This window comes from Pipistrellus kuhlii, unplaced genomic scaffold (assembly GCF_014108245.1).
Source record: "Pipistrellus kuhlii isolate mPipKuh1 unplaced genomic scaffold, mPipKuh1.p scaffold_m20_p_16, whole genome shotgun sequence".
Lineage (NCBI taxonomy): Eukaryota > Metazoa > Chordata > Mammalia > Chiroptera > Vespertilionidae > Pipistrellus > Pipistrellus kuhlii.
In genome coordinates this window covers 25,782,111-25,797,824 of record NW_023425471.1, presented here as the reverse complement: position 1 = coordinate 25,797,824, position 15,714 = coordinate 25,782,111, and the positions used below count along the sequence as shown (strand labels likewise).

The 15,714-nt window shown below is 38.5% G+C and overlaps 1 protein-coding gene across 1 annotated transcript in view; it reads left to right on the top strand.

The window, feature by feature from the left end:
- The window catches only part of ATP7A (ATPase copper transporting alpha), a 138,059-nt gene that overhangs the window by 43,066 nt on the left and 79,279 nt on the right, over nucleotides 1-15,714 (top strand). Inside the window, exon 2 of the mRNA XM_036439860.2 lies at nucleotides 8,754-8,894. Within this exon, the coding sequence (XP_036295753.1) occupies nucleotides 8,775-8,894 (120 nt within the window). The 5' untranslated portion in view covers nucleotides 8,754-8,774. The remainder of the gene's footprint in view (nucleotides 1-8,753; nucleotides 8,895-15,714) is intronic.

The window sequence follows — 15,714 nt, the reverse complement described above, 5'->3', positions numbered from 1 at the left end:
AGGGAGGGTAAGGGAAGGAGGGAGGAGGGGAGGGGAGGAGGGGAGGAGGGGAGGAGGGGAGGGGAAACATCGATTTGTTGTTCCACTTGTTGATACTTGTACAGGCCCTGACGGGTCTCAAACCTGCAACATTGGCGTATTAAGGGGACATTCTAACCAACTGAGCTACCCGGCCAGGGCCTGATTTATAATTTTAAGACAAGTACCATATAATTTCACTTATAGGTGGAATCTAATGGACAGAATGAACTGACAGGCAAAATAGAGATAGAATCATAGATAGAAAGCAGACTGATAGCTGTAGGGGGTTGGGTATTGTGGGGTTGGATGGGAGGATTGAGCAAAAAGGAAAAAGAAAAAGAACAAACTCATGGACATGGATAACAGTGTGGTGATTGCCAGGGGAAGAATGGGGCAGGGGGAGGTGGAGGAGCTTATAAGGGGGATAAATGGTGATGGAAGGAGACTTGACTTGCGGGGGAGGGGGGTGAACACACAGTAGTATACAGATGATGTATGGTGGAATTGTGTCCCTGAAAACTGTATAATTTTGTTAACCAGTTTCACCCCAATAAATTAAATAAAAAGAAAAAAAGGAAAGGAAAACAATAAAAAATGTAAATGTAAATTTTCATGTATTTATTGGTATTTTCAATTTCTTATTTTGTCAATTGCCTGAGATATATATTACTATATGGGTTTTTTGAGAGATCATTTAGATATTCTAAGATTCACCCTATTGAAGTGTGTAATTCAGTGGCTTTTATTATATTCACAGTTTTGTACAACCATTACCACTCTCTAATTCCAGAATATTTCATCACCCCCAAAGAAACTCCATTTATATATGTTTTTGTAGTTTGTTTACATGGTGTATTTTGCCACATGAAATTTTAAAATTTTATATAAAATTGTAAAATCTCTCCTTTTATGGTTTCTGCTTTTGTTTCTGCTTAGAAGGTCCTTCCCCATGTCAAGTTTTATTGTTATTCTTGTTAATTAATGTTCAGTTTTATGTTTTTGAAGCATTTTTTATTTTCTTTTTACATATCACTCTTTTACTCAGTTGGAGTTAATTTTGGTATAAGATGGGAATCTATAAAAAAATTAGCTCAAATGGTTAGAACATATTGAGCTGTTCCACAGTAGTGCTATATAACACTGAATAGTTTTCTTCACAGAAAAAAGGAATGGTTAGCCATTATTCCAACATGACTTATTGATTTCTCCACTGATTGGAAACACTGCCCTTATTATATATACTAAACTATTTAACATTAAAAAACTTATTTATTTATTTTTAAAAATTAAATTTATTGTCTTGACATCATTTCATAAAATTATTTATATGATTTCAGGTGTACAATTCTATAATACATCATCTGTATATTGCATTGTGTGTTCAACATCCCAATTCATCTCCTACATCTCCATTTCTTTTCCCTATACCCCTTTTTACCTACCCCTACCCCTATCCCTCTAGTAATCACTCTGCTATTGTCTGTGTATACTAAACTCTTATACATGCACATATGTCTGTTTCTTGGACTTTTTTTTAAAATATGTTTTATTGATTTTACACAGAGAGGAATTGAGAGGGACAGAGAGTTAGAAATGTCGATGAAAGAGAAACATCGACCAGCTGCCTCTTGCACACCCCCTACTGGGGATGTGCCCGCAACCAAGGTACATGCCCTTGACCGGAATCGAACCCGGGACCTTTCAGTCCGCAGGCCGACGCTCTATCCACTGAGCCAAACCGGTCCCGGCTGTTTCTTGGACTTTTTTATTTTGTTGCAAGGATCTGTCTATTCTGACATCAATATAAGGCTTTAAAAATAATACTTTTAAAGGCATTTTAATGTGTGATAGGGTAATTAGTATTATTATTGTTTTAGTAATTTTAAAATAAAATAGATGGTCTTGAAAAGTTAGCTCAAACTGAGTTGTCATTTTCAGCTTCACTAAACGTTTATTATTTATTTTATACTTGTTCTTAGCAGTGTTTCCCAAACTTTTGACATATGTGTACCCCTTCTATAATTTTCATAATGCTGAGTACCCCTCATAGTCATGAGAACGTAGAATTAGGCGCAGCTAAGCACGGTGCAGTGCATATCCCCACCAAACTCCGGTGCATCGCGTACCCCCACCAAACTCTTCCCGTACCCATGGGGATACGCATACCACACTTTGGGAAACACTGAGTTAAGCAAATGTAAAATAAGTGCTTTTCCAACTTTATTTAATGGTTAAATACTGACAGTTTTTATTTATTTATTATTTTTCATTGGTATTTAATGTTTTTTCATCAGTGGGTTGGGGCACTATTTTGTCTTAGAGCTAAAATTGTAAGGTGGATTTTTCCTTATGAAGAAAGCGATAGCATTACAGTCTGTGATTTACCTACAGATTGTACCTGACAAGGTTGAATTAGATGATTGTTTTGATGGGGGAAAGAAGCATTCCAACTACCAGTCTTCTTACAATCTAAGATACCCAAGTGTACCAAGACCATATTTAACCGATAATATGGTTGAAAAGTAGCTGACACATTTTAATGTCAAATAGATTAATCCTGTTTTCCTTTACTTTCCAACGATTAGAATGGCCTTGTCTGAGGCAAGAAAAGCTTCATCCGTATTTTAAAAATGTGTTTTTAAACTCCAGTTTATTATTGACATGACAGCAGATGCTTACCCCTAGTGGAAAAGACCCCATAATTGGAGGACTATTTCTCATTTCTGAAGAACTTGTCTCCACCTGTGTTTATTGCAGGCACATTATTTTCAAGCATTTTTTTCTACCCTACTTCCACCTTAGGCTTGGTTTTGTTTTATGAGTTTTGCAAACATTACCCTATTAAGTTAATCCTTTGAGGCTATTGTTAGCTATGGACTCTAGCCTGAATTGGCTGTATGAGCGTGGGTAAATCTGAATGTTAGCTTCCTTAATATTAAAAGGAGGCTACTACCCTATTTATGTGACAGAATTGTTTTGAAATTCATGTATATGTCAACTCTTCAATGCTATAGGAATATGAAGTATATGTATAATTATCACAAAGACAACTATTTTTTTTAAAGAAAGGCAGTGATTACCAAGAGCCACAAAAATGGTTAGCATAGCACATTACTTTTTCTTAATTTTAATACCTTTTTCTTTTTTGACCTTACTAATATGTCTTAAGTATTGGCTTATAATCTTTTGGGAATGATCAAATGAAAAGAACAATTATGTTTTAAAACATACACTTGTCTACTCCAGCTGTTTCATCTGGAATCTTAGTCTTCTGTTTATATGACAACAGTTGTCTCATGAAAGAGATTAGGCATTCACTATTTTGAAAGGTTAAAGAATAAGATCAGTTTTCATTGTAAAGGCTTACACAATTTAAATGAATTATAAAAAATAATAGGTAGGTTAATGCTTTCCCATTTTGTTTTCTTTTTTAATGTTTTCTTGCAGTTTAGATGGGTGGGGGGCGGAGGGAGGGAGGAAGGGAGAGAGGGAGGAAGGGAGGGAGGGAGGGAGGGAGGGAGGGAGGGAGGGAGAGAGAGAGAGAGAGAAAGAGAGAGAAATATCAATGATGAGAGAGAATCATTGATCACTGCCTCCTGCATACCCCCACTGGGGACTGAGCCCGCAACCTGGATATGTGCCTTTGATCAGACAGAATCAGTCTCTGGGCTGATACTCTATCCACTGAGCCAAACCAGCTAGGGCAGTGCAAAAACATTTTTAAAAAGAGAAAAGTCTCATGGATATGGACAACAGTGTGGTGATCTTGGAGCAGAAGGTGGATGGGGAGAGGTGGAGGAGTGTATAGGGGTGATAAATGGTGATGGAAGGAGACTTGACTTGGGGTGGTGAACTCACAATATAGTGTACAGATGATGTGTTGTGGAATTGTGCACCTAAACCCTGTATAATTTTGTTAAGCAGTGTCACCCCAATAAATTAAAAAGGATAAAAATAAATAATTTTTGTCTACTTTATGGGTGTAAATCATATTCAATTTGGTTGTAATTTGCATTGTGTTGATGACCACAGTGATAAAAAATTATCCACACCCTCTCCAGCACTTGTCATTTGTTAACTTTTTGATGGTAGCAATCCTGACATGTGTGAGGTGATACCTCATTGTCCTTTTAATTTGCTCCTCTCTGATGAATAGTGACTTTGAGCATTTTTTCATATGTCTCTTGGCCATCTGTATGTCTACTTTTGAGAAATGTCTATTTTTTTGCCCATTTTTAGATTGTCTTCCTTTTGTTAAGTTATATAAGTACGTTATGTATTTTGGATAGTAACCCCCTTTTCATATGTATCATTGGCAAATATGTTCTCCCATATGGTGGGCTTCAACATCAACAAATGACAAGTGCTGGCAAGGATGTGGAGAAAAGGGAACCCTAGTACACCGCTGATGAGAATGCAGACTTTGTGCAGCCATTATGGAGAACAGTATGGAGTTTCCTAAAAAATTAAATATGGAACTCTTATTTGATCCAGTGATCCTACTTCTAGGAATGTATTCTAAAAAACCCGAAACACCAGTCAGAAAGAATATATGTACCCCTACGTTCATAGCAGCACAATTTACAATAGCTAAAAACTGGAAACAGCCCAAATGTCCATCAGTAGATGAAATAAAAAAGCTGTGGTACATTTACACCAGTGAATATAATGCAGCTGTAAAAAAGAAGGATCTCTTACCCTTTGAGACAGCACAGAGAAACCTAGAGAGTATTATGCTAAGCGAAATAAGCCAAAGAAAGACAATTATCACATGATCTCACTCATTTGTGGAATCTAAAGAACAAAATAAACTGATGAACAAAATAGATCCAGAGACATAGAAGCATGCAACATACTGTCTCATCTCAGAGGGAAGGTGGGAGTGAATGGGTGGGAAGAGGTCAATCAAAGAACTTTTATGCATATATGCATAACCCATGGACACAGACAATAGTGTGGTGAAAGCCTGGGGTGGGGTTTGGGTTCAGAATAGAAGGGGTCCATCGGGAAAAAAAGGGGACATCTGTAATGATTTCAACAATAAAGATAAATTAAAACAAATTATCCAGGCAGAATTGTATTGAAAAAAAGCATTAAATTTTGCTGTTTAATTTATTGAGAATTTAGAAACCTTTCCTAAATTAAGGGAACAATTTTTAGAGGAATTTTAAAAATAATATTTTAACTTCTGTGATCAGCTTTATGAAGTGGTTTTGAGCAGTTAGACTTCATACATGTCATGTTTGTATTCAACTTCTGCAGTTTCTGTTTTCAAACCAGACATGATGATCTAATCATAACACTGTTCTTCCTTTTGGGAAATGTTATTACCGATGGCGATTACCATCTGTGTTTAGAGAGTGACTCAAAATACTTTAATAATAACTAGAAGTTATTTCCCCTCAATTATTTTGATTCCCCCCTCTGCTCTTGTTCTCAGCATTGCCTCATTACTAATAGCTGCATGTCAGATTTGTTTCTTTGATATTGTGATCTCCCAGAAGCCTACATTTCCCACACCCCCATACACCATATGAAATTGTTTATGCTCTTACTCTGTTTTTTGAGTTATTTGCCTAAATGCAATGGGCAGTTAAAAAATGTTCCTGACTTTGGAACTATATTTGAAACATTTAAAATTCAAAAGATGGACACAACATATATTACAAAATCAATTAGAGTTGTGTGTGTGTGTGTGTGTGTGTGTGTGTGTGTGTGTATATATATATATATATATATATATATATAGAGAGAGAGAGAGAGAGAGAGAGAGAGAGAGAGAGAGAGAGAGAGAGAGGTATGAGGGAGATGGAATTCCTTTGATGTTTTACTTGTAAGGACCAATTTAAGTAGAAGAAAAATAGGTGAAGTATGAAGTCAGAAATATATATTATTCATAGATGATTTGACCTGCATAAATGTATGTAGTGGGAAATGTGACTATATCAATGTAATTTTCATTTATGTTCAGAAATTTTTTACTTCTTACTACATACTTCTGGGTTGAATTATTCAGTTACTTTAAAAGTGCCTTTCTGCTTTATCCTCTCCCAGTAATCCTGGGAGATGCTCCAGTACTTTGGTCTATGACATACTCTACAGTAAAACTATATTACAACATTGCATTCCTAACTAACCAGGTAAACTAGCCTTCATTTGCTGAGTGTATTGTATTCTAAAGGTTTGTTACCAATTCTTTGGTTTCAACTTGGCATTTTCCCATAAAACAATGTAGTTCATTTTGATCATGTACCTACATCAACCCTCAGAAGCCCCTTTTGACCCATAAAATGTCTGAGCTATATAGTACTAAATCTGAGTGTTCTATCCTAAGGAGGAAAGAAGAAGAGAGTCTCCTTTCTTAGGCACAGGACTAACTGTAGGCACAGTTTTTATAGGATTTGTTTGTTTAGACATTATTCTGTTTCTCTTTTCATACCCATCACTGCTTGCCAGTGACCCTTTCCCTAGATCCTAAAGCCTCATGATTGCCTTAAGTATCCTACCATGGACTCACCATCTGGGCCTGTGAGTTCCCTTCATCCCCATTATCCTTTGATCATACCGTGTTTCCCTGAAAATATGAATAAAACATCCTCCTAAAATAAGACCTACCTACAGGTTTCCTTCTGAGTGAAATATAAGGCATCCCCCCGAAAATAAGGCCCCCCTAGGCTCTGTCTCAGAATGAAAATTAATTTACCGCCCCAACTGGCGTCTAGCAACCAGTGACATTATGCGGAGTCTTGACGTCACTGCTGTGTGGAGGCAGAGCGGAGGTTAGAGTGAGCAGTGAGCGCGGGCGGGAGAGAGGAGGAGACTTTTGCAGATGCGTGTAGAACAGGAGGATTAGAGCAGATGGGATGCGGCGAATACTGAAGGTTCTCAGTCAGTGGCAGACCCTGCTCTAGCTCAGATCCAGGCCCCAGCAAGCCCTGTGACAGTCCCCAGGCAGGCCCCAGGGGGTAAATGTCTGATAAAGGGGTAGGGGGGATGTCTGGTGAAGGTGTTCAGTGGCACAGGGGTGGGGGGAGGAGGATCACTTAAAATGACACAGGAGCATCAGAGGGGGCAATCAAAATGACACAGGAGGATCAAAAGGGGTTATTAGGTTAATCTATATGAAGTTGCCAATATTCGACTACTTTGATATGCAGCAATGGCAATTTTATGCAGTTCAAACTAATATTAGTGAAAAAAATTAGATTCCTATTTTTATGGAATTTTCATTCCAGTGGAATTTGTATTAATTAATGATTTTAGTGTAATAAATTACCCCAAAATGTATTGGCTGAAAACAAGTATTTATTATCTCAGAGTTTCTGTGGGTCATGAAATTGGGAGTGGTTCAGCTATGTGATTCTGGCTCAAGGTCTCTGATGACATTGTAGTCAATATGTTGGCTGGAGCTGCAGGCATCTAAAGGCTTAACCGAGTCTGAAGAATAGACTTCCGTCTGGCTGGTGTGGCTCAGTGGATTGAGCATTGTCTTATGCACCAGGGGTCACTGGTTCAATCTGGTTCGATTCCTGGTTGTGGGTGCCATTAGGAGGTGTGCAGGAGGCAGCCAATTGATTGATCAATATGTTCTCTCTTATCGATGTTTCAATCTCTCCCTTTCCCTTCCTCTCTCAAAAAAAAAAAAAAAAAAAGAATTAAATCAATAAAAACATTTTATAAAAAGAATCAACTTCCAAGACAATTCACTCATCTGGCTGTTGTCAGGAAGCCTCAATTTCTTCACACATGAACCCTTTCATAAGATTGCTTGAGTATCCTCATGACATGGCAGAATAAATGATTCAAGACAAGACAAGGAGGAAGCCACAATGACTTTTCTTTCCCTCTTGCAGTACCTTTTATGACTTAGTCTTGAAGTCACACCTTGTTGCTTTCACCATATTCTATTTGTTGGAAGCAAGTCACTGAGCCCAGGACACACTCAAGGGGAAAGGAGTTAATTTCCACCTCTTGAAGCAAGGAATAAACAAAGAATTTGTGAATATGCTTTAAAACCATCGCAGGAAGACAGATAAAAAGCAATAAACATAATAAATAAGTTATAGACAACATTAGAAGGTGGTAAGTTCTGTGAAAAAAGAAAAATAGAGCACAGGTAAAGGGAATCAGAGTGTGTGTTTATGGAAAAATGTGGGTTGCAATTTTAAACAGGTTGGTCAGTGTAAGACCATTAAGAAGGTTAGATTTGAGTAAAGACTTGAAAGAGATAAGGAAGTTAGCAAAGCAGATATCTGGAGAAAGTCCCAAACTAAGGAAATAGTGAAAGCAAAAGCCCTGAAATGAGATTAACATGAGGTAAGAGAAGAGAATACTGTCTATATTTTATTAGCACTACTAGTGGCCCAGTGTATGGATTCATGCATATTGAAAGGAAATTAATTAGAATAAATATTTTAATATTACTATTCGCCCTTTTCTGTAATAGATGTGTCAACCAAAATCACAATCAACAATGACAGATCGAAACACATGCATGCAGTTGGTGCCAGCGAGAGCTTTACATGTATCGCACATGTGCTAGTCAACATTTATTTTTAAATTGCTAGTGTGCATCATATGTACCGGCTGGCCAGTCAGTTGGATGGCTGAATGAACATATGGTCCGTCACTTAGCCTTTTATAAATATAGATATTTTCTATTGATGAGGTGGGGGAAAATGAAGAAGTATTATTTCCATGGATGAAATGAATGAATTCATTGTTTCTAATAGGAATGTAAAGAAGAAATCAAAATGGATCCAAGTATGGGTGTGAATTCTGTCACCATTTCTGTTGAGGGGATGACGTGTAATTCCTGTGTTTGGACCATTGAACAGCAGATTGGAAAACTGAGTGGTGCACATCACGTTAAGGTAAGTTACTCTTTGGGAATTAGTGAAGTCAGAGATTTCAGAATGGGTTTGACTTTTTAGTGAAGTAAAGAGTTTATACTTTTTTTTTTTTTTTTTTTTTTTTTTTTTTTGCCATTTCAGGTTTATTTGTGTTGCCTCCCCCCAAAGGATTTATACTTCTTGTTTCTACAATATTCTTGTGTATGATTCAGACTTCTCATAAGATCTTGAGCAAATTGACTTCAGTTTCCCTTGTTTTTATTACAAATAAATTGGCTATAGTGATTCTTCAAGAAGTTTGATATAAAATTTCCTTATTTCAAGAATCATGAGACGGTCGGACCTGTATCACCACCATTTGTCCACCAACCAGATCTGAAATATCATGGCTGACATGTATACATAAGGAACTCTTTGACATTAAAATTGGGACTCAAAAGAACTGTTGGCCCAGAAAGGAACTCACTACAGACTGATTCATTTTTCAAACCTCAGAGGGAAAGTAGGGGAGGAAGGGGGTAAGGGGAAGAGATCAACTAAAGGACTTGTGTGCGTGCATATGGGTCTAGCCAGTGGCCATGGACAACAGGGGTGTGGGGGCAATGTGGGGAGGGGTTTGGGATGGGAATGGGGGGATGAGGACAATTATGTGATACCATAATCAATAAAAAAAAAGAAAAAAATCATGTAAAGTGTGATGGCAATATGTGGGTAATTCTTTTCCATGTCTGAAACTGTAGGTGATTTTTTTCCACATCTGAGTTTCATATTCATCTTGGCCAAAGAGGGCAAAGTAAGCTTTGGATCCATTTTTACTATTTGTATGGTGGGAAAGCAGTATTTCTCTCATTTGTTGTCTATACTACACACTCTGGTCAGCTAAGACTGTGTTGATGGTTGTGGCTAAATTTTTTAAATTTACATAATATAATAAACCTTCTGCTAAGTTTTCTACCCTGAAGGCATCCATAGGTAGACTTAGATATGAATTTTCCACTTTCTCATGCTCTAAAAGTAGGACTTTCTTTTGTATTCATTCACCATCTACCTTCACATAACTCCAGTCTTGGAGGCTCTTCAACCCCTGCTGCATTCTTTTTTTTTTTTTAAAATATATTTTATTGACTTTGTACAGAGAGGAAGGGAGAGAGATAGAGAGCCAGAAACATCGATGAGAGAGAGTCATCGATCAGCTGCCTCCTGCACACCCTACTGGGGATATGCCCGCAGCCAAGGTACATGCCGTTGACTGGAATCGAACCCGGGTCCCTTCAGTCCCCAAGCCGACGCTCTATCCATTGAGCCAAACCGGTCTTGGCCCCTGCTGCATTCTTTAACTTGCTTTGGGGAGAAAACCAAGTTGGAAGTGCGGAGAAGTGACAATATTTACTATACTGCATGTTTTGTTAAATTGGTTTATCTTTAAAATATTCAAATTTATAAAAACATTTTGTAATTTTTCCATTAATTTGTAACTATCCAAAAATTAGATGGATATTTTGCAGGATATTTTGTTAATTTGAAAAGAGGATGGCAAAAGTAACTCTACAACTTTTAGTTCCAAAGCTTTAAAAACAAGTCATTTCATTCCAGTGATTAATAAATATGACACCTGCATTTGATTTTATCCTCAAATGAAATCAATTAAACCTCCTCCACGTGATTTTAGGTGGTCTGTTTATTTATTTATTATATCTATCTATCTATCTATCTATTTATTTATTTAAATTTCTTTATTTGATTAAGGTATCACATATTTGTCCTCATCCCCCCATTCCCATTACCCACCCCTCCCCAAGCATATCCCCAACCCCCTGTTGTCCCTGACCAGTGGTTAGGCTCATATGCTTGCACACAAGTCCTTTAGTTTATCTCTTCCCTTTATCCCCACCCTCTCCTACACTCCCTCTGAGGCCCGGCAGTCTGATCCTTGCCTCCTTGTCTCTGGGTCTGTTCTTGTTCATCAGTCTATGTTGTTCACTGGCAAACTATTTTAGACTAATGTTCGTTTTTCCAACATATCCATGTATAAATGAAGGACTAAATTCTACTTTAACATTTGCAAATACATTGCTCTCGAGATTCCCCCCAAAATCCTATTGCACCCAACTCGTATGTAAGGCTGCTGTTACTATTGCATCTTTCTAGAATTCACTTCTGTTTAATAAAGCTTGCTTAAGGCCAGGAAAATGCATTTGCATTGGATTAAGTGTAAAAGAAAAGTAGCAGTGATGTAATGTTAAAGCACTTTGTGTTATCAGCAGTGTATCCCAGTGACAGATACTTATGGCTGTACTTTCCAGGGCATGTTCACAATTTGATTGCTAAGAACAAAAGGAAAAACACTTTCTCTGCCTTTTCCAGCTCACCTCTCTTCCTTTAGTCAAAAGCCCATATGGTATAGAGCAGTGGTCAGCAAACTCATTAATCAACAGAGCCAAATATCAATAGTACAACGATTGAAATTTCTTTTGAGAGCCAAACTTTTAAAACTTCAAATTCTTCTAACGCCACATCTTTAAAAAAGACTCGCCCAGGCCGTGGTATTTTGTTGAAGAGCCACACTCAAGGGGCCAAAGAGCCGCATATGGCTTGCGAGCCACAGTTTGCTGACCACGGGTATAGAGTATAATTTTGACCTTTCTTCTTTTTTCCATTCTTTTCTTTTTTCTTTTTCCTTTCTTTAAAACATATTTTGTTGGATGGGGGAGGATGAAGAGGGTAAAGGAGGTCAAATACAAGATGACAAAAGGAGACTAGACTTTGGGTAGTGAACACACAAAAGAGTATACTGTTGCATTATAAAGTTGCAACTTGAAATTTATATAATGTTACTAAAGGCCCGGTGCACAAAATTCGTGCATGGGGGTGTGTGTCCCTCACAGCCCAGCCTGCACCCTCTCCAGTCTGGGACATCCCTCTCACTATCCAGGATTGCTGGATCCCAACTGCTTACCTGCCTGCCTACTTGATTACCCCTAACCCCTTCTGCCTGCCAGCCTGACCTAACCGCCTAACCACTCCCCAACCAGCCTGATTGCTGCTAACTGCCCCGCCCCTCCCCCTGCTGGCCTGGTCACACCTAATTGCCCTCCCATGCCAGCCTGGTCGCCCCTGAATGTCCACCCCTGCAGGCATGCTCCCCCCCAACTGCCCTCCCTTGCACACTTGGGTCCTCCCTAACTGCCCTCCCCTGCCAGCCATTTTGTGGCAGCCATCTTGTGTCCACATGGGGTTGCCATCTTTGACCACATGGGGGCGGCCATCTTGTGTTGGAGCGATGGTCAATTTGCATATTATGTTTTAAAAAGTTTAATATTTATTGTTCAGATTACTATAATTGTTCCTCTTTTCCCCCCCATAGCTCCCGTCCACCAGGTTTCTACTCCACCCTCTGCCCTTACCTCTCCCCCACTGTCCTCATCCATAGGTGTATACTTTTTGCCCAGTCTCTTCCCACACCCCCCACACCCCTTTCCCCCTTAATCAAATAAAGAAATTTAAATAAATAGATAGATAAATAAATAAACAGACCACCTTAAATCACGTGGAGGAGGTTTAATTGATTTCATTTGAGGATAAAATCAAGTGCAGGTGTCATATTTCCACTCCCTTTCTATGCCCCTGATTCTAGAATAAAATTTTTCATTCCCTTGGTTTTTAGATTGACTTGTTGAGAGATACATATTTGCTGTTCTTAATTTTTATCTTTATCTTTTTCTTCTTCTTAAAGAATACCTTTCAGCGTTTCATATAATACTGGTTTGGTGGTGATGAACTTTAGCTTTTTCTGATCTGTGAAGCTCTTTATCTGACCTTCAATTCTGAATGATAGCTTTGCTGGGTAGAGTAATCTTGGTTGTAGGTTCTTGCTATTCATCACTTTGGATATTTCTTGCCATTCCTGTCTGGCCTGCATTGTTTCTCTGAAGAAACCAGCTGACAGTCGTATGGGTACTCCCTTGTAGGTAACTAACTGCTTTTCTCTTGTTGCTTTTAAGATTCTCTCTTTGTCTTTTGCTTTTAGCATTTAAAAAAAATATATTTTATTGATTTTTTTACAGAGAGGAAGGGAGAGGGATAGAGAGCTAGAAACATTGATGAGAGAAACATCGACCAGCCGCCTCCTGCACCCCCCCCCCCCCCACTGGGGATGTGCCTGCAACCAATGTACATGCCCTTGACTGGAATCAAACCTGGGACCTTTCAGTCTGCAGACCAAGGCTCTATCCATTGATCCAAACCGGTTTTGGCTGCTCTTAGCATTTTAATTATGATGTGTCTTGGTGTGGTCCTCTTTGGATTCCTTTTGTTTTGGGTTCTGTGTGCTTCCTGGACTTGTAAGTCTATTTATTTCACCAGGTGGAAGAAGTTTTCTGTCACTATTTCTTCAGATAGATTTTCAGTGTCTTACTCTCTTCTTCTGGGACCCCCCATAATTCTGATGTTGGTACACTTTAAGTTGTCCCAGAGGATTCTTACACTATCTTCAACTTTTTGGATTCTTTTTTCTTTTTGCTTTTCTGGTTGAGTGTTTTTTGTTTCTTTGTATTTCAAATCTTTGACTTGGTTCTTGTGATCCTCTAGTCTGCTGTTAGGTCTCTGTATAATATTTTTTATTTCAGTCATTGTATGCTTAATTTCTAATTTTTCATATCCTCAAGGTTCTCATTAAATTTATTGGCTTTTTCTAGAAAATTCTTGAAAAACCTTATAACCGTGGTTTTGAACTCTATATCCAGTAGTTTGTTTTCCTCCATTTCCTTCGTTTGTGACCTGCCTCTTTGTCTCCGCATTTTGGCTGCTTCCCTGAGTTGACAGAGTGGCTTTGTGTGCTACGTGTCCTAGCAGGTTCCAGTGGCTCACTCTCCCCAGTTACCTGAGGTGGACACTCTTTGTGGACTGTGTGTGCAGTCTTGTTGTAGTTAAGCCTAGATTGTTGTTAGTATCACTGGGGAAAGTTGACCTTCAGGCCAGTTGGCTGTGAGAATCAGCTGTGTCTATGTTGGGAGAGCTTCTGTGCTCAGCTTGGATGGGGCAGAGTCTTAAAGCTGAGAAAACAGCCTTGTTTTCCTGTCAGCCCCATCCTACAAGGCCCCTGTGTCTCAGTGTCCCGAGGCAATGGCTGCAGGTACCTTTGAGAGAAGACTGCCCTCGAGTTTTACTCTCTGCCAGACAGTCCAGTTTTTCTCCGAATGAGTCTGGGTACCCAAAGTCTTATCTGGAACTGGATTTCAGTGCAGTTGGGAGGTTTTGTTTCTCTCCTGAACGAGAAAGCCAACCTAGCACTTGTTGTCTGCCCTCTCCAAGCTCTGAGAGTATGTGGGCTACAGATTCAGCTGCCCGCCCTTTCCGCACGTGGGGGTCTCCACACCTCTGTCCTCTGGGTCTCAGTGTCCTTTTAACTTTCCTTCTAGTTGTAGGATTTCCACATAGCCAGCTTTCTGGTGGTTCTGGACAACCTCTTCTCTGTCTTTGAGTTGCCGTTTTGAAGTTGTTGTGTGAGGCAGCAATATAGGTGTTTACCTATGCTGCCATCTTGGTTTCTTCTGCATATTACTATTTTGTTAGATAGGATTAACCACTGTTATCCAATATATTTAATGAAAAATACTTTACTAAGTGCTAAGTCTTCTAGGCCCAGAGACAGATTTATTGTGAAGTTAATGAAGCTTGTTTCAGTGAGTGACCTCTTCTGAGACCCTGGGTGGTGTCTTAGCAATGTGTTCACATGGTTACATGATTTTGCAAAATTAAAATATTTTAACCATCATCCTTCAAGCCTATTGTCTATTGCCACTTTGACTCCCCCTCAGTTAGACTTCCCCCTTGTGTTGGGTGGCATTGGATGTACCATGGACATTTTGAAGATCTAAGGGGAAGGAGGTTCGGTGGGGATATGTTTAGTTTGGTGTTAGAATATTTGACTATGTGTGGTTCTTAATCACTTGTAGGTATAGTGACATTTTTGCTAGAAATTCTGGTGTAGCAATGGCTTTTAGTAATACCCCTTTCACTCACTGATTCACCCAGTATTATGGCATAAAGGTGTAGTGCCCAGTGTAAAATAGCTGTCATCAATTTAAAGAATATTTAAAACTAATAATTGCACAAGAAAACTTTTCTGAAAATGCCCTGAAATCTTAAAGCTCATATATGAAAGAAACATAATTTCCCTGAATTTGACAACAGCTCAAAATTTATCAATTTCTGGTTGGTTGTGATATTGAAAGGAAATTTTCTAAACTCTCATTAATAAAAAAGTATTTTGACCTGCAGGAAAGACAATTATCTTTCTTTTCTCTTATGTTGAAAAATATATATATATATATATATATTTTTTTTAATATATTTTATTGATTTTGTACAGAGAGGAAGGGAGAGAGATAGAGAGCCAGAAACATCGATGAGAGAGAGTCATCGATCAGCTGCCTCTTGCACACCCCCCACTGGGGATATGCCCGCAACCAAGGTACATGCCCTTGACCGGAATCGAACCCGGGACCCTTCAGTCCCCAAGCCGACGCTCTATCCATTGAGCCAAACCGGTCCCGGCTGTTGAAAAATATTTTTACAAAATTATTGTCAAATGAAGCAGCAGACTATACAGCCAAAAATATAGAAAATAAAATATTATAGAAGTAAGTGCATTAGGCATTATTAGTAAACCTGTTATTTTATGGACTTTATGGTATTTGCTAGCTTTTAAAAATTTATAAATTTTAATTTTGTTACTTATTCATAATATTTTTACTCATGTACAGAATTTTTTTTAGTCTCATTATTTTTCTTAAAGACAGTTCCCCAAAATGTTTAAGCTTCAGAGGCTACAAAAGGTAGA